General features: G+C 41.6%; 1 protein-coding gene across 1 annotated transcript in view; it reads left to right on the top strand.

The window, feature by feature from the left end:
* Positions 1–7,671: 7,671 nt before the first annotated feature.
* GYPC (glycophorin C (Gerbich blood group)) overlaps positions 7,672–24,388 on the top strand; it is a gene marked incomplete at both ends in the record, with an annotated part of 30,532 nt that continues 13,815 nt past the window's right edge. Inside the window, one exon of the mRNA XM_084265548.1 lies at positions 7,672–7,705. Coding sequence (XP_084121674.1) covers positions 7,672–7,705 — 34 coding nt within the window. The remainder of the gene's footprint in view (positions 7,706–24,388) is intronic.

Consider the following 24,388-nt stretch of genomic DNA (forward strand, 5'->3'; position numbering starts at 1 on the left):
CCGTGCAGTGTAGTACCTACCATGATCAACAGTAACACACAGATGGTAAAAAGTAAATCCGCAGGAGTGTTGCAGAAATGACAGCTAAAATTTACAGCCATGTTCATAAATATCATTCAAATAAGTTTCAAGGAAGTCTGTGCCATTGTATCTAGAGTGAAACATTTGGAATCTGCATTAAACCAAAACAAAACTCATTGTATAATTTAGTCAGCAAAAGTATTCATTGTGTGTCCCAGTGCCTGATTAGCTGTGAGTGGGTCTGGTGAGCTGTTGCATTTGGGCTTGTTGCCATTCCAGCATGTGCACTTTGAGAATTTTTTGCTTTGTGTTGGTTTTTTTTTTTTGCAGCTGTATATTTTTTTCTCCTGCTGAAACGTCAAAATCTTGAAGCAGTGCCAATCAGATACAGCTGAATTGCCTTTGCTGCAGTAAAAAAATGATCAGCGTGCAATTTATTATTAGAATAGATCATTCTAAATTTTAACTCCCTTCACAGCAGACAGTTATATCCATTTTTGTATAAAACCTTCCTTAGCACAAATAAAAGGAACAGCAGATTAATTGATTTTAAGGTCATAAACTATTTTAGCTGGATTCATGGGGAGTGGACCTCAAGGATAGTCACATCCAGTGTATTGTGTTGCACTTTGGGAACTCTTTCTCTCCCATTCCCTGTCAAAGCTTGCAAAAATCCATCAGTGTTTTAAGAACCTCATTTAAGAGAGAGCAATATTTTGTTGCTTGAGAGAGCTACAAACTACCACTAATCAGGGGTGGGTGAACTTCTTTTAAAATTACAAGGAAAAATAAGACACCCTCTTCCGTCTTTCTAGAAGACAGCGGGGAATCACATGTCTACCTCTTGGTTTTGGCTTTGAGAGTCCTTCTGGGAGCTCTGGTTTTACAGTCAGTTTCTCATCCGCTTAATTCTTGTGAATAGTCTTTTGAAAGCAATGGGAGGAACAGTCTGTGGGACGTTAGGAAATCCAGTCACATGACTGCACTGTGAAAACACACGTGTCTGTATTGCACAGGCTAAAAAACATGTGGGGTTGGTTTGGATTTTTTTTCCATAGAGTACACCAATCAGCAGACATTATTTCCACACTGTAACTGTAAGTTTGCATCAGGATTTTAGCCAGGGCTCCCTGGATCTCCTGTCTATTGATTTAGGAATAGTTTAGAATGAGATACAATAAAAATAAAAATTAAAACCAAAAAAAACCAACAAAAAAACCTTTCAAAAATCCAAATGCTACCAGCATAAAAGTGTTTATTGCTTTGAGATCGTCCAGTTTTCACCTTTGTGGTCCTAAGGGATGGTGTGCATGCAGGATATGGTAATCATCTGCCACATTGGGAATGGTCTGCAAAAGCCTAAGGGTTTGCAAACACCACAGCCAGGGATCAGAGGAGAACACTCCCTGAGGGAACTCGGGGGGGGGGGGGGGGGGGGGGGAGGGGGATATGAAGATCTGTGCTAACTGCTTTTAAGCCTTTTCTTCCTGCTGCAGTGCTAAATTATTGGTCCGATTCTAATGAACTCCATTAAGACTGCTGACTACAACTTCTAGTTAGTTATTTAATCACTTAATAAAGGAAGCAACTTGGCTAAATCAGTAAACATAAACATCTTCATGATTGCTCAGACAAGTTGCAGAATAAAAGAAAAACTATGTGATTTTAAGGTTATTTAAAAAGTTAACTAAAAATAAACGTGATTCTTGAGAAAAATGAAGTCCAAGTGTCCCTTGGGATAGGAATTTTGTGGAGTTATTTTTAAAGCAGTGATAGAAGCAGTGCTAAGCGACAGGGTCTCAGGGTCATCACATATGTCCTCATAGTGCCCTAGTTTCATTCAGTGTAACTATTCCTTTCTCACATGCCAGCTTTGTGCTCAGATAGTGGGTTGGAACACTAAACTTTGCATCAAATATCTCTGCTTTTATAATTAATCCAAGGCTAGGGAAAGCAGTCTGATAACCTAAGTGAAGACTGTTACAACATCAATATGATGAGGGAGATATCTAGAGCAGTTATTATAAAATGTGTTCGTAAAAATTACCAGGACAGCATTAATTTCATAGGATTAGTACCTTTGAGTAAATTTAGTCTGAGATCCTGTATAGAGACTGGCAGTTGTGACCAGAGGCACAAAAGAGAAGAGTAACGAGACCCTTTTGCTCTTGCACTTATAGAAGAAAGTAGTATTAATAGATGTCTTTTTCTCCAGAGATGACAGTAAATGCAAGCTAAAAATGAGAGCAAATACCTCAATGTTATTAGACTTCATGAAATATCATCTGCCAATCTGACTGTGTCTGGCTCTACGTTGCTGCAATGTGGGAAGCAGACTCAGGAAAGGATTTAAGGCACATGTACTTATGTGCTTATCCAACACCTGTACTGGACACACCACAGCTACTGCTTTAATTGAAGTGTTCATGCTTTGATTAGAAAGATTTCAACTTTGGACATGTCCCACCTAAGCCTCATCCATCCAGACTAGAAAGGGTATAGAAGGGGCTGAAGCCCTTGTTAAAGTACAAATGAGCTTAGGATCCAAACTCCCAGAGATCTCACACTGAGACAAACTCATAGTTTGTTCATATTACTCAAGAAGAGCCCAGGTTGTGGACAAGCAATGTGTGAGAGGATTTTGACCTGCACTTAACTAGTGGTGAAAGCTTAAGACTTGACTAACAAAACACACCAGGGCCCATAGGCATCAGTACTCTTGATTTTCAGTTTTCCAGCCCTTTGGAGTTATGCAGTGACCTAGAAAAAACCCAACATATTGAAACTGTGCTACAGATAATACGGTCCCAACTGATGATGGTTTTCAGTCAAACTGAAGGTCCAGGTCCCCTAGGAACAATGACTTCCAGTGTTTCTGTTTTGTGTGAGCAAATCTTCCCTTTGGGGGTTTGGGGTTTTTTTTTAAAGTTCAGCATGATTATTTTATCTTTCGGTTCTTTTGTTGCGAGAAATCCATGTACCAAAGCCTGCTCTCAGATTTCTTTAACTCAGCAAGAGCCAGCAGTGTGATTCACCAACTCCACACCTACCCAGTTTATGTTACAACTGTCCCAAATGTGCACTATTAAACAGCATGTCAACACCCTGTTGACTGGTCTAGAGTTTGAGCAGATGATGTGCTTTTCAGTGGTATTGGGTATTGGTAGATTGGAGAGGAGGCAGAAATCAGTGAGGATTTCTAAGGTATCCTGTGTGATCTTTGGACATGACAACATTATAGGTAGTCACAGAAAATTTGCAACACTTTGTCTACTGAGCTCTTGACCTTACCCATTTTCCCTCCATGGTATCATTAGATGAAGTACAGTTCATGGAAAGTCAAGCACAAGTCTGTAGAGAAGACATAGAGTCTCCTTATATTTCCATTTCACAAACTGATGGCATGTTTTGAGAAGAACTTCTATTGTAGTGACACTGCGGGTTTTCCTGAGATCACAAACACTTTACAAACACACATGGGAAAGAGCCTGCCCCAAATTAATAGCCTAAACACAGAGAGGCACACTAATCCTTTCACTGCCTATACTTGTGAGATAAGGCAAAGCAGGGGATTTGCTGTGTTCCAGGGATAGGAATATATCCAAAAGGTTCAAGTGGAAGTCTGAGGAGTGGTAACGAAGTCATATGACTGAGATACAAAATAGGAAGGAGAGTTGATCTCTTATCTCCTGAGTACATCCTTCTCTTTCAGCCTTATGTGAGAGTGGAGAGTTTATTCATCAATAACTGCTACTATGACTGCAGACAGAAAATTCCTGCTCTGTGCCCCAAGGATTTCACAAGCTAGTTGTTCTTACAGTCACTGGCAGCATAAACACCACATAAAACATGAGTTATACTAGCATTATAGTCCATCCTGGGTAATAACTCTACTTTGATCCCCTTTGCATGGTCACAAAGGTTTCATTGTCTATGACATTCTCCAGACTTGAGTTGGCTTGCACAGAAGATGAGTAGTCTATGGCAAATAATCCCCACATGCTTAGCACAAAATTAATTGGAAACAGGAAGGAAACAAGAGATCTGAAGTCAGGACTGAAGACCCTACTGCACAAGTTAAAAATGAAAAAGGCTATTATTATTCCTTCCAGAGATGAAGAGGAAGGTATCAGTAGAAAATGGTAGTTCACAAGGTGTCCAGAGCCAAATGTTTCCTTGAAGCACTTCTTATATGACGTATCCCTCCTTCAGAATTCAGCCTAGCTTCTGCTGCACCAAAGCTATATCTCTCCTTGGGCTGCAGAAAGTCTTCAAAGTTTGGGTCCATCTCAAAGTGGAGAGCCAGCAGAGGAGAGGGGAAAGTCAACACCATTTCTCATGCCAGCTGACCAGGTGACCATGACACATGTCCTGGTGGGACACACCACTGGCTCATGCAAATGTGACTATTAGTATGGGCATGAGACCCATCTTGAACTCACAACCAGGCAAGAAGAGCTTCAGTTGCTGGTTCATCCTCTCCTGAAAGGTCCAGGTAGTGGATCCAAACACCCTCTTCCAAGCTGTGAGGCTGTGTGGGGTAGGCAATGAAAGATAATACTGATATCTTACCGATCAAACTTTCAACCTTAACACAGATTTTACAGGCTGACATTACAGAATTTGTATTATGCTTTGTCATTAAAATCCAGTGAAGGCACAGATTTCTAGACCAATGTCTTATTCCTATTGTTGACAGGAAAAACTTCCTGAAAAGAGACTTCTTCCTTTGGCTTATTTATTTATTTTCCTTCGAGTGCAGCCTAAACCCTCCCTTCCTGTTGGGAACAACAGCCGCGGCACGCGGCATCGGCTTGCCAAGCCTGAATGACTCTGAAATATCATTTATCATGGAGCAAGATAGTATCAAAGAGAACAACCATGTGTGCATGACTATGAATTCATTACATAGCTACGCTTTAGAGGAGGAGGATAAGTTGCAGTATTGGAGGCAAAAGGGGTCCCACTTCCGAGCTAACGCTCTTAGACCTGTCACATTTGAAAGCACTACTGAGACAGAAAGGGAATTTTGGTTTCCTTGCTCAGAAAAACATTCTGAGCTTTCGAAGGCTGGAGATAGAAAAGCATTCACCAGGGCAGGAAACTGATAGTTCTTCTGTAGGTTAATGGGAACATAGTAGCCCAGGCGACCATGTAATTGGCTGGTGAAAGTCACACAGCTGAAATGCACATTTCCCAGCATACCTGTGTTACCCACAGATTCGATAGATCCTGTATGAATGCCACAGGCCTTAGGCAAGACATGCCCATATTTTCTTCTTGGTCCCTTTAATGGCTCCTGTCCCCAGAAGTGACCAGCAGAGGGTCAGGCCAGGAAGAGGGTACTGGGCTGCTCTTTGTTTTGCAACCCAGTCTCAGGCTCTTCCAGAAGCATGCTGGGCTGCAGAGCTGTCATTCATGCTTCCCTTTTCAGTCTCACATATTTCACATTAATGGCAAGCGGGAAAGGTCTCTCTAATGGCCTGCTTGAGGGTAAGCAACAGCCTTGGGAAATGGCTCTCAGATTCCCTGGGAAAACCAGCCTACTCAACAAGTCAAGAAAGAAGTCCTAAGAACAGTGATGATGCCATGGCGAGACTTTCCCATGCGGGCTTGGTTCCGCCAAAATACTCTTGAGTAAACTTGGGTGTAACTCTCCCAGTGATTTTGGTGGAAGGAGACCAGACATAATAAGAACAGATGCAGGAAGTGTTGCATAGATTCAAAGAGGTTAAGCACTAGGAGCTAACTGGGATCAGTTTAGGGGACCCCCGCCCCAGTTGTGTGCATGCCATTTTGAGCAGCTGCCACAAAGCTCTGGGGATGTGTCTAGACCACTGGCACTAACATAATGAAAGCATCAATACCTTCCATCCTTCAGTTCACCTGCAGTGGCTGAGAAGGCTGAACAGCAGTTCTGAAATTTCTCAGGGATCAGGATGACGAAAGATTTAAACTTTAACACTTCGCATGACAGGAATTCTCATACCCCAGGACAGAAAGCCTCAATTTTACCTGTGCACATTGTGCTTCAAATATAGAAGATGCAACAGATAACATGCCCATCTTTGTTTTTATAGAGGATCTATTTGGTGTAAATCAATGTTGTGCTGTAGAGTTGAAGCCAGTGGCACACCGTCAGGAATTTTTGCTATTATTTTTTCCCCTCTTTGTTTTGTGCCTTGCTTTGCTCTATCACTAAATGTTCCAGGGCTTTCTACTACAAACTCGTTGTGGAAAGTGCTGACTGAAGTCGTTTACTGTATCCATGCTCACAAACAAGCTGTTATTTGTCGTTGACGTGTAAATACCTCGCTGTTCTTTCCGTCCTATAGCTGTAAAGTAAATACTGTTAACCAAGTCAACCAGATTGATTTCTTGCTGGAGGTCACTGAGATGACTTCATAGAAATATCCCGAGACAGTTTTGCAAAACAGGATGAGTCTCAGCCTGAATTTTATGACTGTTTTTTTCCATTCCGTTCTGATGGTCACTGAGCTTTTGCTGGTTACTGGCAGGCAGTTAATTCATCCTGGCTCACAGAGAACAGGACCAGACTTTGTCCAATCTTCTTAGTGTCTAAGACATATGCGTTATGAATTACTTGGATTTTGGTATGACCTAGAAGTCCTAGCACATGTCACCCACAGACTGACTGTGTATGCACACATACAACAACTACACATAATGCTGATTGCAGTGTAGTGTGCAGATAGCCAAACACACAGCTTTAAAGGGTAGCAATATAAACAAGGGGGCTGCTAGCCTAGGCTGAAAAACTTGCTACTGACTGTGAGTAAACTATCTCATGGAGATTGACAAATATATCCTATTTATAAATAATGCCTGCCTGCAGATTAAACTAAAAATACCAAGACTAGGAGGAAAGCAGTTGTATTATCTTTATTCTCTAGATGACAAACAGAGGCAGTGATTAAAAACTTTGCCCAAAGTGCCATAGGAAGCCTGTGTCACAGCCAAGGCTGGAGTTGCCTGTGTCTCAGCCTCTGCCTCAGCCACAGGTTCTTCCTTGTTCTGAGCACAGCATAGATTCGTGCCGTGCACTGACGTAACTACTCTGACCCACTAAATGTCATTCTCAATTTTCACCCGTTGAAAGGACAGTATCAGTTAGACTCCGAGCGTTAAGGATGCTGCTGGGCAGTGAAAATTGAAAGCCCTACGTCTGATCTCACCCGCTGATGATAGGCATTTTGGGAAGGGACTCAGCAGCAAGTTTTGCACTTAAAAGAAATAATAACAGTAGTGGTGGGTAGGGGTTTGGGAAGCGAATCTAATAGGTGCATCTAGATTTGGCTAAGAATGAAAAGAGCATTTTCTTTCCACAGGTTGCTGGCTAGTAAAAGCAGAGGGGTGGAATACGTCCAACTTGCAAAACTTGAATACAGTTACTGCTATCTGCAAATGGGTGCCCCTCCCCGCTCATGTGAGCTACACAGGCAAAAGAGAATGACACATGTGCTGTTTCCTTTTCCAGTTGTAAAGGGGTCAGGAGCCAGGCAAGGAGAGCCTGAACAAGAGGAGCATTTTCCTGGGCTCCTCCAGCTGTTCGGTTCAATCCCGCCGTCGGTTCTGAGCAGGGAAGAGAGACTGTCAACACAAATAAGGCATTTTTCAAAGGCGTAAATTATGAGTTACCAAAACAATACGACATCTCAACCACGTGAGTACCCTTATCCCCCTCCTCCTTACAATACCACTCTGCCGCTTAAGGAAAAGATTGTCTAATGCATTTCATATGGAGAAAAAAACAAGAAAAAAACCCGCCTGAAACTAATCCTTAAGAACAAAAAGTTGCGATGAAACTGTTTTCCTTCTTTTCTTCCTTGTGTTCGTGTGTGTGTGTGTGTGAAGAACTGAAATGGGCTCTGCAAACTTCGGCTCCTGAATAGGACCGAGCAAATTTAGGAACAGTTCTGCCTAAACTCCAGCTTAGAAAAGTTTCATTTGAATGTTTTTCCTTCCCTCCCTCCCCCCCCCCCTCCCGCCTTCAGGAATGAAAATACAGAGCATTTCGAAAGCGTACTGACACTTTTCTGAGATATTAATGGTGCTGCCCAACTTGCGCTTAGAGTCTCAAGCTGTCTGTGTGTAATACGAGACGCAAGCCACAAACTGACAGTCTCTATTTAAAGCCACAACGCATTTCTGCTCCTCGAAATTTAGAAACGTGGGCTTAAGGACAAACAAATTAGTTTCTCAGCAAGAGAGAGTACAGGAGGACAAATCCTCTGCTGGTGTTACTCTGCATATTGTCGTAAATTTCAAAAAACAGGGAATTTGGCCCAGTCAAGTGAGAACAGAGGCTTAACTGCAGCATGGTAGCATTCATTTTGGGATAGTATTGAAAAGAAAGTGGAGGGGAAGGGAGAGGGTTCTAATTTGATAAGCTAAGAAAAGTCAATGGGAAAACATTGAGTTTTCACTGCTACAGTAGCAGCTCTAGATTTGTTTTATGGCTTTAGCATAATCTTTCCTGCTTTAATTCAAAATGGTTTTGTATTACTTTTAATAAACAGACTGCCAACAGCAGAATTGTTTATTATACCCTGGTATCAGTAATGAGGGCAGAAAGCATTGCTGGGAGCTGCCTGCAATTCAGGATTTGATCCAGAGACTTCTGTAAGAATATTTGTTCTGTATGGATGCTGACAATGAGGATGTTTTCCAAGCTTTGAATAAGGCAGACTGATCCTGCAGAAATGACAGAGTGAGCAGCACCTCTGGAATCCTGACCAGCAATTTCTGTTTACCCTTTAGTTCTTTTTTGCAAGTTCTAACCAACAAGAAAAATTATATTCTAGCTTTATATTATATTTTCTTCTACTTTATTCAGCAGTTTAGAATTTTACAGTTTGTTTTCTGTGGTTTCTATTACAGCTTGTTTTCTGGTATCGATAGGAAAGAAGCATGAAATCTAATCCAGGATTCAGAGAGTGTAGGGTTTGGAAAAGCTTGAGTAAATTACTGCTATTGGTGCTCTCCAAGCATGTGCAGGAGAGTGGTTGTGACTCGTTGAGGTGCTTTTTGCTCATTGTGCAATACCAACATGGGTTCAGACCCAATCTTGTATCTTTAGTAACAGGCTTGGCCAGGTGACAAGTCCAGGACCAGCTCTGCTGTCCTGAATACATTACGAGTCACTTCTCTAACAGAACCAGTTTGCAAGAACCCCACAAAAGGCCCTAGGGTAGATCTGAATGAGGAGTTAGTGCCCTGGGGGGCCTTTTGTCTGTTCATAATGAAAAAAGGCTGATGCATCAGGTTCTCTTTGTTTTTTCCAAAATCTAGGCAGGAATTCTCAGCTTGAATCATTTTAAGATCATATGATTGCCAGTGAAAATAAATGGCTTGCAATCTAGCTGGAAGTCCTCTGAGTGAAAAATAGTGGCTATCCTTTATTTGCCCTCACAATTTTCCTTCCTGATTCAGACAGAATGTTCCTGTATTTTGTTTCAGTCTGTCTTTGTTTGGTTTTTGGTTTGCTTTGGGGTTTTTTTCCCAATTACATGGATCAAATTAACAGATTAAGAACAAAACTAAATTAAAGTGAAGTCTGATAATACTATATTCCTGCATAGGCAAGTTTGGTGCATTGTGCTGAGGGCTTTGGGGTAGGTCTTGGTGAAAAGGGTCTTATTTCTTAGGAAAATTCCAGCAATTTTTGCAAGAAATGAGATATTGAAAGATCAGTGTATTGACAGGCACTGCACAGCATGGACAACAGATGTTTGCCAGAGAGTCAGAGTAATTGGGAAAACAAATTTGTTTCATAACCAAAGTGAAAAATCTTTGAAAAGGGTGTGAAAATGCAGAAATAATCAGCAAAAACCATTGACTATTCGGAACATATTAATTCTTTGCTGAGTACCTGCAGGTGAGAGCACAGAGCAGCTGCTTACTGATGTAAACTGAACAGTGTTAAGTTACATAATTGCTCATGTTCTTTGCTTATCTCCTTGTATTTACTCACAGCTGATAAGGAATTTTTATTCATTCTATAAATACAATATGATCCTGGCAATCCAGGTGGGAGCAGATGACTGGTTTAGACTTAAAATATTCAACTCTGTGAATCCTGCAAATCTATTCTGCTTCTATATGGGGATGCCATACCACCTAACCTCAGGCACTTCCATGCCTGGCTCAAATATTCCATCACTCTGAGTGGGCTCTTTGTATACTCAACAGAGAGGCAAGGGAGCCAGTAATTCAGCTGGCTGATGTTAGACAGTGTTTGTATATTTACTCCATCATTCGTTGTTAATGGACATTTCTGTATGGCTGGAACAAAATGGAATCTCTACGTAAAGAAATTTGCTACCAAAGCCAAAAATGGAGTAGAGCTTGAATTTTGTTGGCTATGAATATATCTCATGTTCTTTCTTCTTCCGGTGATGCATTGGCTTCCTCCTACCTCTGCTCAGATATACAAGCAGTAGCTGCCTGACTTACTGCAAAATCTGAGGCATTCCACAGGTTTGGCAGTCTCAGTTCAGACTACAGCTTTTGCCCACTTCCTTTTAGACTGCAGTGACCCAGGTCGGAGGCAATGAGACAACTCAAAAGAGGTGAGGGACTCGCACAAATAAACGTCACTGGGTTGAAGGTTCAGTCTGGGGAAGCAGTGATCTATGCAAAGCCATCTTTGAGGTCAAAGGTTTTCATCCCCTTGGAGACGGTCCTCTGCACCTTACAGGATGTAATCTGTCACTTTACAGGATGTAATCTGTACTCAGCATGCTGGGAATGCTTTACCTGGTGAATGCCAGCTGTCAAAGGAATTAGTAGTTAAGGACAGCAGTTCATAGGTTCATCATCTACCAGCAGATAAGGTCTTCCTCTGGGTAGGCAGGGAAGAGTGCAGTCTGTCCTACATAGAAGAATTGGCCCAAAAGGAGACCAGGAGGCAATAGTGGACCACAGGCCATGTCCCAGCTGCAGAGAAAGGTAGAGGGTCAGGAACAGGGTGAAGCAAAGCAAACCTGACGAGCTGTGTGCTTTCCAGCTGCATTGCCAGCCGTAGTTGAACAGTAGCCCAGGTGCAAGCCCTTTCCCGCCCAGCTTGGAAGAGGTCTCAGCTCCATCATGCACAGCTTCTCCACCTGCCGCCTGTTCTGAGAACAGCCTTGCCCTATCTTTAACTCATTATGAGATAAGTGTTGGGGCTACAAACTGGTCCTTTAAATGTTCCTGGAGTATTATCACTTACGTTTCAGACAGGGCCTGTGAAAAGCTGCAGATGATCCCTGTAGACATTTAATTATGTTATTCACAGCTTTGGGTATAAATTTGATTTCATTGCCCTTAATCAACAAAGTGTTTGTCTGTGACAGTAGCTAATAAACAAAAATGGAGGCTATTGATTATGAAAATTTTGGTCTTCACTAGCAAACCTGTGAGCATTTATAAGCAAGGATACCTATGGATTGTAATAACTTCTCATTTTTAGCACAGAATTCTCAAAACATGTCCCACAAGCATTTATGTAAATTGAATGTCTCTGCTTGTATATTTGTCTCCCACCACTGTGCATATGAATTGGAAAATTTGGCTTTATACCCCAGGGCTCTTCCCAACATCCTCGTTGCCTGAGATGTTAATGTGAAAGTCTGCACATTGAAAAGCTCAGAATGCACCTGAAATTTCAATAATTAACAGCAGAAATGCTGTCAAACCACTAAGCCGGAGGGAACTGGGGTGGGAAGTCCACCAAAATAGGAGTATGCTTTTTAAAATTCATAGTTCTCAGCATTTCTGGGCCTTCCTTTTCACAAACAAAATCAAAACAAAACAAAGCAAAGAAAAGGGGGGGAGGAGGGGAGAAAAAGAAAGATTAAAGCCAAAGTTTTATGCAATAGTGCTAAAGATTGAGGTTATAGCTCATTATGTGCTTAAACCTATTAGTATTACAGAATTGTGTGGTGTCTGGATCTCATTGCTGATACTGCTGCACCTTTCTTTCTGGGCTCTTCTGGAATATACCCTGTACCCATCAGTGTTCAAATGACTGAGTCCGATCAGCAAAGCCTTTTGTAAAAGAGGCTTTTGGGACTGCATTCTCTAATGAAAGTCTGTTTGTGTGTCTCTTCTGTACAGTGCTTGTTTCTATTGTTGGGAAAGGATTAGTATTCCTATAGCATAGTCAAATTCAAGCCAACAGTGGGATCTGATTGTGCTAGGTGCTGTACAGGCATCTTTTCTTCAAAAGGCTGGTAGACTACGTAGAGAGGACAGATTACAGGTAGGAAATGACAGCCTTCCAGGGACACTGCAGGAGAGGAAGGTTTTGACTATGGGAAAGTGTTTATAGCAGCCAGGAGTATTGATACCAGTAGAGCTGGGGCAACAGTTGTTTCTTTCCCACCCTCTAATTTTGTAATGCATGCTTAGGAAAAAAAATGTAGCTCAGAAGTCATTTAACATCTGGCCTATTTGTTTCCCACAGAAAGATGGGAAAACTTTGAAATGTGGTGTTTGGCACTATGGGGCCTTTGTTTACATTTCTTTAGTTGATATCCAAGTTGTGGTAGGAAATGCCTGAAAAATTGGGGGACACCCAGATGCTGCAGTGACAATACATGAACACGTTATCTGAGCAAGTATTTGGATAGCAGACAAACTGTGATAGAATGGTTTAGGTTGGAAGGGACCTCAAAGGTCACCTAGTTTCAATCCCCTGCCATGGGCAGGGACACCCTCCACTAGCCCAGGCTGCCCAAAGCCCCATCCAGCCTGGCCTGGAACACTGCCAGGGAGACAGCAGTCACATCGTCTCTGGGCAACCTGTTCAGTGTCTCACTGCTCTCAGAGTAAAGTATTTCTTCCTAATATCTAATCTAAATCCACCTTCTTTTAGTTATACATACTTCTGAAAGACTTAAGTTCCTATTTCAAATGAATGTGACAATGTTACCCCAGAAATGAGCTGATGAAAAATTCACCAGCTGCTAAGCATTCTGAAATGCTACTTGGCAAATGAAGAAAAGTGGCATTTGGAGATATCAGGTTTGGTTTGCCAACGATTTATGAACATGAATGGAGAAAAGGACTGCCTTCTCTCGATGATTTATTCGGAACCCATAACTCAACCGCATAAAGTAATGATACAGCAACGTTTTAACAACAGACATGCAGCCCTTAATTTGTAGATGAAATAAGATCCATACTACTCCTTTTCTCTAAGAGTCAGCATGATCTACTTCACCTATCTCTTCAATGTTAGCATGGAAATCAAGTGCGCTGTCTGTGTAATGCTGCTCCCTTAGTGCAGATGTACCTTGCACGTGTAATTTCACCAATGAGACATCTGGCTAAGTGATTTTCCTCTTAATTAATCTTCTCATCTGCAAAGGAGGCCAGTTTCTCATATCTGTTTCTTTTCTGACATATGTTTCACCACAGGGTTCTTCCTGATGAAGCAGAAAACTTCACTTAAAGTCTCAATGGGTTAAACTTGTTCTACTGCAGTGAAGTTTTAAAGTGATTTTTCCCCCCTTCCCTCTCCCTCTCCTTTTTCATCTCAGAAAAAAGAATAATTCGGTTATTTCATGAGGGTCTACCTCTTTCTTCCTCAGATAAGCCCTGAAATGGAGTTAAGCTTTTTATCAGTAAGTTGCAGGGGGGCTTTTGTACACACCCTGAGACAGCTCCATGTTATCGTGGGTGATAAATGCCTATTTTACTGGGCACTGCATGTTTAAAATAGTTTCATAAGGCAGGCCACATTATGAAGAGAACATGTGACAAGGTCACAACAATGTAGAATCAGACACCAAGTCTTTACATATGTGTAGGTGTTTAGATTTGCAGAGACTGTTTCAGTAACATGAAACCTAAAAAGGGATTCGAATTCTTTACATCTGTACATATATACACAGAGAGAATGTATGTGTATATAATATCTTGTGTATTTGTATGCAGACAGACATACACATGTATACACACTACTCTTTACTACTAATACGACTTTTATTTTCACTAGTCAGACTTCTGGATGTCAAGAGTTTTATCTCCCTGAACACATCTCTATTCACAAACCAACACTCACAAGCTCATGTTTTATATGATAGATACCTTCAAAAGTAGCAGAAAAAATTACTACATTTTTGAAGCGTAAGCAGAGGCATAAACTCAGTAACAAGGAAGAAAGTACGATGATTTGGGCTATATATAAGAAGCAGAGAACATTTAAAATTATCCTTTTTATATGATATAGTAAAACATTAGTGAAATGCCTTCTGCAAAATATCCTTTGCAGATGCCTGATTCAGGTGTCTCTCTGCTGACTGTAGATATGCCATCAAAGCCTAGCAGCTCATGATGGTATAGACATCGAATCACTCCATGTTTTGAATTTAAACATCTATAGTGTTTGCCTGAATCCATCTTGGAGACTATTACAGGACCTATATCCCCATATACAAAGCTCCAGAGAAAGACAAAGATCGTGTGACTTAAGAAACAAGGAGGAAGTAGATGTTGAAAGGCTGAATGAGCTGGGACTGTTCAGCCTAGAGAAAAGAAGACTAAGGGGGCCCCTTATTAATGTTTATAAATACCTTAAGTATGGGATGCAGGGGGAAATAGCCAGCCCCTTTTCAGTGGTCTGTGGGGACAGGACAAGGGGCAATGGCTGCAAATTGGAGCACAGGAAGTTCCGCACCAACATGCGGAAGAACTTTTACACAATGAGGGAGACAGAGCCCTGGGACAGGCTGCCCAGGGAGGTGGTGGAGTCTCCATCTCTGGAGATATTCAAGACCCGTCTGGACGCCTCCCTGTGCAATATGAGCTGGGGAGCTCCTTTGGCAGGGCGGTTGGACCCGATGGTCTCTCGAGGTCCCTTCCAACACCTATGATTCTATGACTCTATGTTCCACATGGATAAAGCCATGTAAAAGGGGAGGACCTGTGCTGGGAGAATTTGGTAGTTCCATCTTCAGGACAGTTTCCTAGAAAGACTGATGATTTTAACATATTCATGCTAAAACTACCCTCCTTTGAAAATACAATACTTTTTCAAGAATCAGTTCAATTGTATGCAATTCTGTGTCCACCTCAATTATGAGAAAATAAATTTATACTGGAATTGCTTTCACTGAGTTGTTACTCCAGGTTAACTTGATGCTTTTGTGTAGACAAATTTGTTCTCTGTGTGCAAGAAAAATAAGCTGGTTCTCTTTGAAAAAAAAATGTTCTTATTAAGCAAGATGCTTCTAATTTCAGTCACTTAACAAGGGGTGAAAAAGCAGCTTTTGATGACCAGCTTTAGGTAAACCAAATAATCTTTAGGTAAAACAAATAGTCCACAAATCAGTTAACCAAAAGTAATTAAAGAGTTACATGTAATAATGAGGAGAGGGGGAAAATATTTCGAGTGGATTGTGAAGAGTTACAGTAAAAATGTGGCCATACAAGAATTGAGGAAACTTGTGTAGCTTTTCAAAAGATCTGAAGTATGTTTAAAATGATGCTCTGGATTTTTGTATTTTATTTCTATCTTCTGAGATCTATATGAGTATATTGTTCAATTCTGCTTTCAAGGTTTTCTTAGCATGTATTAGTGGTGGAAATTTACCAATTTATTGTGAAATTACATCTTCAGTATAGTCTGTTATTTCCTGAGACTTTAATAACTAGCACTCATGAGCTAGCAGAGGTGGTTCTTCTAACAATTGATGGTTCATTCAAGTGTCATGAGCGCAGTTCCTGTCCTATCCAATACAGAGAGCAGAAAATTAAATTCTTGATGTATCTGTGATGCAAGGATGCTCTCAGAGAGCAGACCAGTCTCTCTATCATTATCCCTCTCTCACACCCGCCCTCTCAAGTTGTCTACTTCAGATACCCTCTGTGCCGCCTAATCCTTCCTGCTTGTTCTTTTCTCAGCCCAAAGCTAAGTGCTCATATCTCAACATAGGAGAGACACACAGGTCCCAGTTGTTAAATGCCATTTCCTCCCTTCGTTCAAGGACCTTCCACAGTCCTGGCAGTGGGAAGGAAGAAAAGCATAACTCTTCCCCTGTCATCCTCCAGGCTGCAGCCTTATTTCCTCTGAGAGTCACCCTCTCTTCCATCTCCTTCTTTTTTCCATTGGTTTCTCTTTGCTCTCATCTTTACAGCCTGCTATGAAACAATACCTCCCCCCTCCAGATCTTTCCTGTAATTCCATAGAAATTTTTATTTACAACCCAGGACATGCTTTTTACATCCTGGATCACATGATTATGAGAGTTTATTATTGTCTGTCACTCTTCCATAATTACATGAGTGGACTTTGACTTTTGGACTCTGTTGCATAGAAAACCCATTTTTTCCTCACTGAACTCGTTGGGACTTTTTTATTTTAAAGAAACCTGTACTACCAGTTGCTAATGGCAATTAAGCCTTTGGTAGAAACACGGGAATATACATAGGATTAGGCTGCATTTCAACAGAAAACCCAGCATAAGGTGTTGGGCAGAGCTGACCAGGAAACAAAACTGCCGTTGAAAGCCATGCTTCAGTTCCAGCTTCCCCTTTGCTTTTGGTAAAGGGGAAGTCATGGTTTTCTCACTCTTTTCAAAACCACTCAGTATGCTCTGCATTTCCTGTTGCTTTTCCTGTCCCTGCTCCAGTCATGAAGATGACTGAAATGAATGACTTCTGCTAAAACACCAGCACAGCCAAGAAGAACAAAACCAAGTCAGGAAGGAGAATGGTGCTTTGTAGGTCCTTCGTGTGCAGGCTGTGTCCACCTAATGGAAAGGGACCAATTCTTCTGAAATCTTGCAGATTGTCACTTTCCCACCTCCACTGGAGAGGTTTCTTCTCCTCCATACCTAGAGCTTAAGCTCAAGTTAGTGTCAGGACCCTTGATTAATCTTTAAAAAATGAAAAATCACCTTCTACCTCACCTTTTGTAGAGCTGGATGAATATTGTCCCCTTAAATACCTCTCACAGGCCGTTTGCTTACCCACCCACCTCACCATATCTCCCCAGTTTATGCCTCCTACTTCTCAAGCTACCCATCCCACACCCTGACCCAAGAAAACAGCTCTCATTTCTACTTACTTGCTGTATAGGGGACAATTTGAGATTACTTCAAGTCCAAGCCACTGCCACAAAGGCAGTGACTTCATGTTGTGAGAGACAGGAAAGATAGTGTTGTACAGCCCCAGAAAGAAACTGGTTAGCTCATAGTCTGGCTTAGCCAAGTCTTTCCTGTTTCCAGCTCTCCAGTCAATGTCTTCTACCTACTCATGATCCTCTCACATCCGTACCATTCCTTCTAACAAAATATAATCTTCTCCATTGCATAAACGTATCCTTTTCGTTTTGTTTAGTCTGTAAATTCCTCAGGACAGAAATAATCTCTCCTTCCATCTCCTTTCTAAACAAAAATCACCAAACACTTATTTGCCAAGTTAGTGTTCATGATAAGGGACCCTGAATACAACCATCTTCCTAAGTTACCTCATCAAGTTTCTCGTTCTGGACAGAGATTTAAGCCTCCTGAAGCATAAAGATAAAATGCAAAAAACAACCTTAGGTATGACATCAACTGGCAAAGCATATCAAGCTGGAAGGACTTTAGGGTTTTCTCCATGAAAATATTTTTCCCCTAAATATATTTATTTGTATTCTCTGAGATAGTCCCTCGACTGTGGAGATCAAAGCAAGCTAGAAATCCAGCAGAGTTTTTAAGTGCATTAAAGGTAGCGAGTTTGAAAACCACATGCTTGAACATTTAAGCACCATGGAAGAAATGAAGTAGCAGGTGGTAATACATGTAAACATGATTGTTCTAATCTTAATACTTTTCAACTTATCAAAGAGTAACTTTGTGACACAGCGTTTGACAAAGAGCAAAAATAAAGGATGCTGAGTGCACACACAGGTACACAGGAGCGCATAAAACCCAAGGACACAAGCCAGCTTTGGGTTTTCTCTTTCAGGCACATTTCTGATCTTGTAAGTCATTTATAGCAATAAGGACGTGGATTTACCGGGTTTATGTGGAACCTGGCAAATCTGAACATGGAGTGAGTGCTCCTTGAGAGATGTGAATACAGAAATGTAGTTCTTCACTGCACACTTTTTACCAAAGAAAAGAGTATGAAATTCCATCCACTACAGACTAGTGGCATTTTGTAAATGCCAGAGTATCAGGACTAAATCTAACCAGTCTTTAATGTTTCCCACTTAGCAACTGAAGCATTATTGAACTATTTTCAAGTGTTTTCAGAGAGTCAAAGTGAGACAAAGTAAGACTACATTTCTTTTTAAAGAAATGAGAATATAATGACAAAAGGTGTCCATTTCCAACCATATCTTCTGGTGCAAGCTTTCTGATCAGCTCTAGATGCAAACAAAAAGTTTCATCACCTGGTGTCCTGGCATATTAGCTAACAGTTGACCATTTCTTTCTCCTTCACTTTTCTGCAGAGCTTCTTAGAAAATGCCTTACTCAATGCAAGTTATCATTTCATTGCCAAAGCCACATTGAGATACTTGTCCCCTGGACCTTGAGATGGTGCATATTCATTTCACTGGATTTTGGATCAGCATTTGTTGATTTCAGGTCTTCATTTTTTAATGTTACTCTGCTTCAAATGTCTTGGTTTAGCTCATGGCAGCCTCATTTACTATCATCACAGATTTTAATGAAGGCAAAGTGATTTATCAGTGGTAAACAGAGTTCTTGTAGGATCCACTACTGATGGCAGTGGGTAGCGGGGAGCAAATAAAGATAAACTCATCCTGTATGCTCCCAAAGAATACTTCTTGCTGATTCAAGGTTCTTGCACATTAAGAAAAGATGTCAATGGCTCTGGAGCTCATTCTCCTGTAATGATCCATAAAGAACTCTGTGTACCAAGGAGGAGTAAATCACCCTTCCCATTTTGGCAGGCAGGAATGCAACTGGAGAGATAAATGCTTTTGGATTTCTCTGAACTTTGCTGTTGCCCCTCAGTAAAAGATTTACCCTTATGGAATCCATTAAAATCTGGGAATCTCAGAGAAAGATGACTCTTCCTCCTCCCACGTTCTGTGTGAGATGCTTAATCTCTGCATCCTGGGGACATAACCATTTGTGAGCTGAAAACAGATCACAAAATAAGCCCTTCTCTCCTTGGGGTACCTCCTCTGATTTTCTTTGCTTGCAATGAATTAAACCTTTCATTTCAACAGCATCTGACCTGTGTCAGAAGGTTCATGACTGACTGGAGCAACAATGGGGTTGAAGAGATGGATGAAACTGTGTCATTGATGAATAAGTAAGGATCAGCTTTAAACACTGTGGGAGAAAACAAGAGGAGGCATGGCTGCCTGGTACTGGTTTTATGATGAAATGCAGTCTGCTCCTCTTCATGACCTGCATTTCCTTTAAGGAAAAGGTCGTGCTTTCTCTCCGAGGCTGCTACAAGTCTTCCCCAGGCAGGAAGCATATCCTGTGTCCTGTTTTCTCCAGAGGCCAGTAGGAAAGCAGAAGGGAGCATGACTTCCACATAGTTGCTTCTCCTGTGTTCTTTTTAAGTGACATGAGTACCAAATCACCAGCTAAATCTCCCTCCCTCTCAAACGTAGTGCAGACCAGCCTCAGGACCTTGCAGAGTCTGGCAGCTGCTGGAGGCAGCTGGAGCGGGAAATACAAGCTACTCCCCTTGGAGGTCTGGGTGCCTATTTTTGTCAGATATGAAATTGCAGCAGTTATTGGCGGGGAGGGATGCACATGTCCTGTAATTAATTGTGTCTGTGATTCATTCCAGAGGAGAGGGGTGTATTTTCCTCATTGAATGCAGAAAATAGTCTTGGAAACTGGAACATCTAACACATGCTGTTTTCCCTCTACATGATTTCTCTAATAGCTTACACCTGAGAAGAGGTTCACAAGCCCTAAGGGATCAACCCTCCCCAGTCATGCCCTGCATGTGCCTGCAGCACACAGCAAGGTCCAGGACTTGTGGGTGGCTGAGAGAGGTCTGCCAGGGAGATACTGCAAAATGTGGGTGCCCAGCTTTGCAATGGGCTTTTTTGGTCACTGTTTGGTATATTAAGGTAGCAGCTTGCTGTCTGTGAGCATGAGCATCCATATCCCTAGGAGGATAATTCTCTCTCACACTGAACCTAATCCTGGGTGAGGGGAATTGTAGCAAGAAATGCAAAATCAGTCCCTTGACAGGTGCAAACCATGATATGCCATCTTTGGCTAAGGGCTGTATCATTTCTCCAGATTTCCAGGACACGCATATTTGTCTTTCCCATTCCCCATCCTTGATGGAATATTTCCAATCCATTTTCTAGCTAATGGGATTTGGTACCAATCTTTTCTATCCTTTGTTTCCCTGCCATTGCACAATGAAGTGATGTTGTGGCATTACCAGAGCTGCCTGTGCATTTCCCTTTAACAGCTGGCTCTTAAATTACATTAGGATTAGAAAAAGAGACTTTCCCAGGGACATTGCCACCTCTTCCCATCTGCTGCTGTATCCATGACGAGTGATTGCCAATGAAGGTTTCATCCTGATGGTGCTGGGTGTTCTTGCCTAACCAGGACTCAAATGCTTTTTTCAGCTCTGCCCATGAAAATGCTGCAGTGAGCGTGGAGCGGATGGTCCATTAGAGCCAGTAGCAGATGCCTAATGGAGAGTTAAAGCACAGGGCAAACATCTAGGGATCTGAGGCATGGGAAATTCTTGAGCCAGAGTTAGTATTTCAGTGTTTAAAGGGTTGCCTTGGGGTATAAAAGCTTTTGCATTTACCAGAGTTTCTCATATGAAATACTTTAACCTCCTGCTCACATCCAGACTCAGCGCTTGGCAGGACTGAGCCTTCCCTCCCCCCTCTTTCCTCTTCTTGAATGAGCTTTTTTAGCTTGTAGTTGAAGGAGTACAATCTTGGGAGCTCAGCATAACTGAAGGCACAGCTCATGTCAGGAAGCAAGGCACCCCTCTGCCTTGTACTCCCAGGTAACCACAGTGCCTCCAGGAGCCAGGAAATACATATGGCCATGACTTTATCCTTTTGTCCCCTCCAAGAGCGAGCTGTGCAGCAGAAGTCAGCCTCAGCAACTCTCCAGGCTCTTGCCTGAAGCTATCCATGCAGCTCAGTGCAGCACAAGGGTGCTGACATTCTTGGCCCCAGTCTGGGAAAGCAAGTAGGATAGGAAAAGACTCTGCCACTCCTTCTTCCCTCTTCAGTCAGTAGAGCACCTACTTGTCAGACAAAAATGTTCAGTGGAAGGCTTTAAGGAAGTAAAACCAGACTGCTGCGTATGACCCTTCTTTACAAATCACGCATACCCTAGGGAATACTTCTCCTAAAGGGACTCCCAAAAGCAAAGCAGCCATCAAGACAACGAGCCTTAGAGCTTCTGTCCATGTGCTTAACTCTGGTGGGGGTGGCAGAGGCAAGGGGAAAGGCTATCACATCTCATGAAAGTTGCTTAGTGATTTTAGAAACACGGGCATTAGGCATTCAGGTCTTACAGAAGAAGGAATTAAATTTGGCTGACATGCCCTATAAAAGCTTGGAGTATGTAATCCACTTCTTTTGGTTTTCTATTCCGTCTCTGCAAACGGAACAAAAAATGCAAAAGGGATGTGGGCTTTGCTCCTCTCTGACTTGTAACAGATACATACTTGTGTCCAAGCCTTGCCCTGACATGAAGTACAGCACAGTTCCCCCTGAAATAAACTGCAGCTCACACATATCTCAGGGTGGAACTTGGCTCTTAGACAAAGTTTAATGGGAGTCTGCTCTGGCTGAACTCTACTTATGACTTCATATTTTCCAGGGCTGTGCTAGTGCTGTTGGTTTGTTCTTTTTTCTTTTTTTTTTTTTTTTTCATTCTCTTTATACTAATAGGTGTTTCAGTGGGATAACTTGACCTTATGATACTGTTCCAAAGCAGACTTCTCTGGAGGCAATGGTAAATAGTTTGGATATGTTATGAAAGGGCTTTGAGAAATTTGCAGACTCTCACATGACTGCTTCAGAAGGCAGATTTTTGCAGCATCAACTGGTGAATTAAACTGGGAAGTTGGAAAACAGAGAGGATGGACAGAGGTTTTATCTAATGATATTGACAATGAGTCCTTGGTTCTATTATGTTTCTAATATTCAGAAAATAGAGTTTTTAAAAGCTTTTCCCATTGGCCCAGCTGAGCAGTTAGAATGCATGGGAGATCTGCCACCAACTTCAAAGGGAACAGAAGCCATTTAACAGAGAGCTTTTGCAAACCCACCTTGTATGTATACCACTTGCTATTTCACTTTGTGTGTTGGAACAGTGCACGACTACAAGTGTAAATGGGACAGCAGTGACTGCTACTGCTGGGCTGCAAAGCATGACTGCTGCTGGTTCGGCTGTGGAAGAGCAGCATCCCTCCCTCCAGACAGGGAGGGAGATATCAAGCTTTGCCCTAGGGTCCCTATTTTGACAGCTGAGAGTGGTCTTACTTCCTAGTGCATTCCAATATATTCTTACACAGGGAATACCAAGTCAGACTTTTTCCATGGCCTTTTAAGAGCTACTGAATTTCAAAAAAGTCACTTTGTGAAAATCTGGAGTTTTCTATTCTGGTCAAAGCAATCTAGCAAGGAAATTTCCAGCTTTATCCAGCTGGTTTTCTCCTTATGCTTCTCTTTTGGGATTTTTTTTTTTTTTCTGAGTGCAGATTCACCTGCACAAAAAAAGCATTCCTGCTTTTTGCCTTCTTTATCTACACCTAGCAAATCCTTCCCTGTTAAGAGATTGACAGGCAGTCAGGCTACATGGTGACTTGAATCAGTTTGCCCACAAGTAAATACTCCCCACCTCGTGATGGGCTGTTTTTTTCCTGGATCAGTTTGAAACAATAAGGGTTAGGAACAAGAATGCCCTTTTCTGCTGGAATGAAGCAGCCAGCTCAAATCACAGCAATTCTGTCACAGCCTTCCTGCATTTATGTTTCATACATCTAGGAAAAGAGCAGCCCAAAGGCTTTACACTAAGTCAAAAATATGTTGATCAGAGAAGTGCCATAGCAAGCATTTGTTGCTGTATAAAAGTACCAGACCATATTTCTTTGCTTAATGACATGCATTAATCCCCCATTGAAATTGTCAAGGCTGTCCAAGACAAATCTGGCTTTAAAAGTTTAAAATATAGTCCAAACCATAAAAAAGTAGCATTCTGACCAAAACAGGAGCTGAAAAACAATGTAAGCAATGTCCCATTGATTTTCCTTTGCTGTTAAAACCACTAAGGACATCATCTACAAGCTTCGAAACGATCACAAAAACATGGCATCTTTTAAATTGTGACCAAAATATGAATATTATCCAAGTACCCATTGGTACTTCTGTTTTCAGTTCAGTTTCCTAATGAAATGAGTCTTATGTGTTCCTGCTGTCTATCTGTCTGCTTAATCATCTGTTAATCCATCTGTCACTACCCATCAAGAACTTTTTGGATCCACTGACCAGTTTCAACCAGATTTGACAGAGAAGCAGAAGCCTCAGAAATTATTATTCTCCAAGTTGTATGTAGATCCATTCAAATGTGCAGTAATAGAAAAAGGAATGCCTTATTAGGAGACCTAACTAAATGGAGTTTCTTTCTAGTTAGGAACATAGTAGCATCAAATTTTGGCACAATAAGATTGTCTCCATAAACAGAACTGAAAATGAACAGGCAAAAGCAGAATGTAAGACACTATTTAAGCAGCTGTAGAAGACATCTAGCCCTTCTGACCAGTCTATATTGAAGGTTCTGCCATGAAGGTTCTGACTATGCTCTCCCTCAGCCCAGGCTTTGGAAAGGTATGGTTAGCAATGCTAACAGTAATGGTTGGGATTTATTTTCACTAATTATAGACGCCAGAAAGCTAGGCTTCTAATCTAAGCTAGCCTTCTAGGTTTGTTGCTTGGTTGATGGGAAAAGAAATTCCTAGCCCATCCCCCAGGATTCGTCACACATCTGTTGGAGCAGAATGGATCTCCTTGCAAGAAGGCATGCCAGAACAGAGCAGAACAGAAAAGAATAGATCCAGCTGGAAGGGGCATGAAACAATCATCTATGCCAATTGCCAACTAGAAGCCTCTCTGCAGCACCTGTGGAGACAGTTTAGATCAGATAGACTCCTTTCCAGTAGCCAAACATCTCACCAGACTGGTTATTAGCTTTCCATGTACACAGTACTTAGTGTTCATGTTTTACTAGGAGAGAGAAACATTAGTAATGAGTTGTTAATGAATCTCACAATAATATAAGTCCCATGCTGAAAAGCTTTTTCATGCTCAGTTCAGTTAGTGTGTTCAACGTGCTATTTGTCAAATAATGCCAGACAACTGCCCAAAAGTAATAGACAAGTCATT

Source organism: Gallinula chloropus, assembly GCF_964237585.1.
Source record: "Gallinula chloropus genome assembly, chromosome: 5".
Lineage (NCBI taxonomy): Eukaryota > Metazoa > Chordata > Aves > Gruiformes > Rallidae > Gallinula > Gallinula chloropus.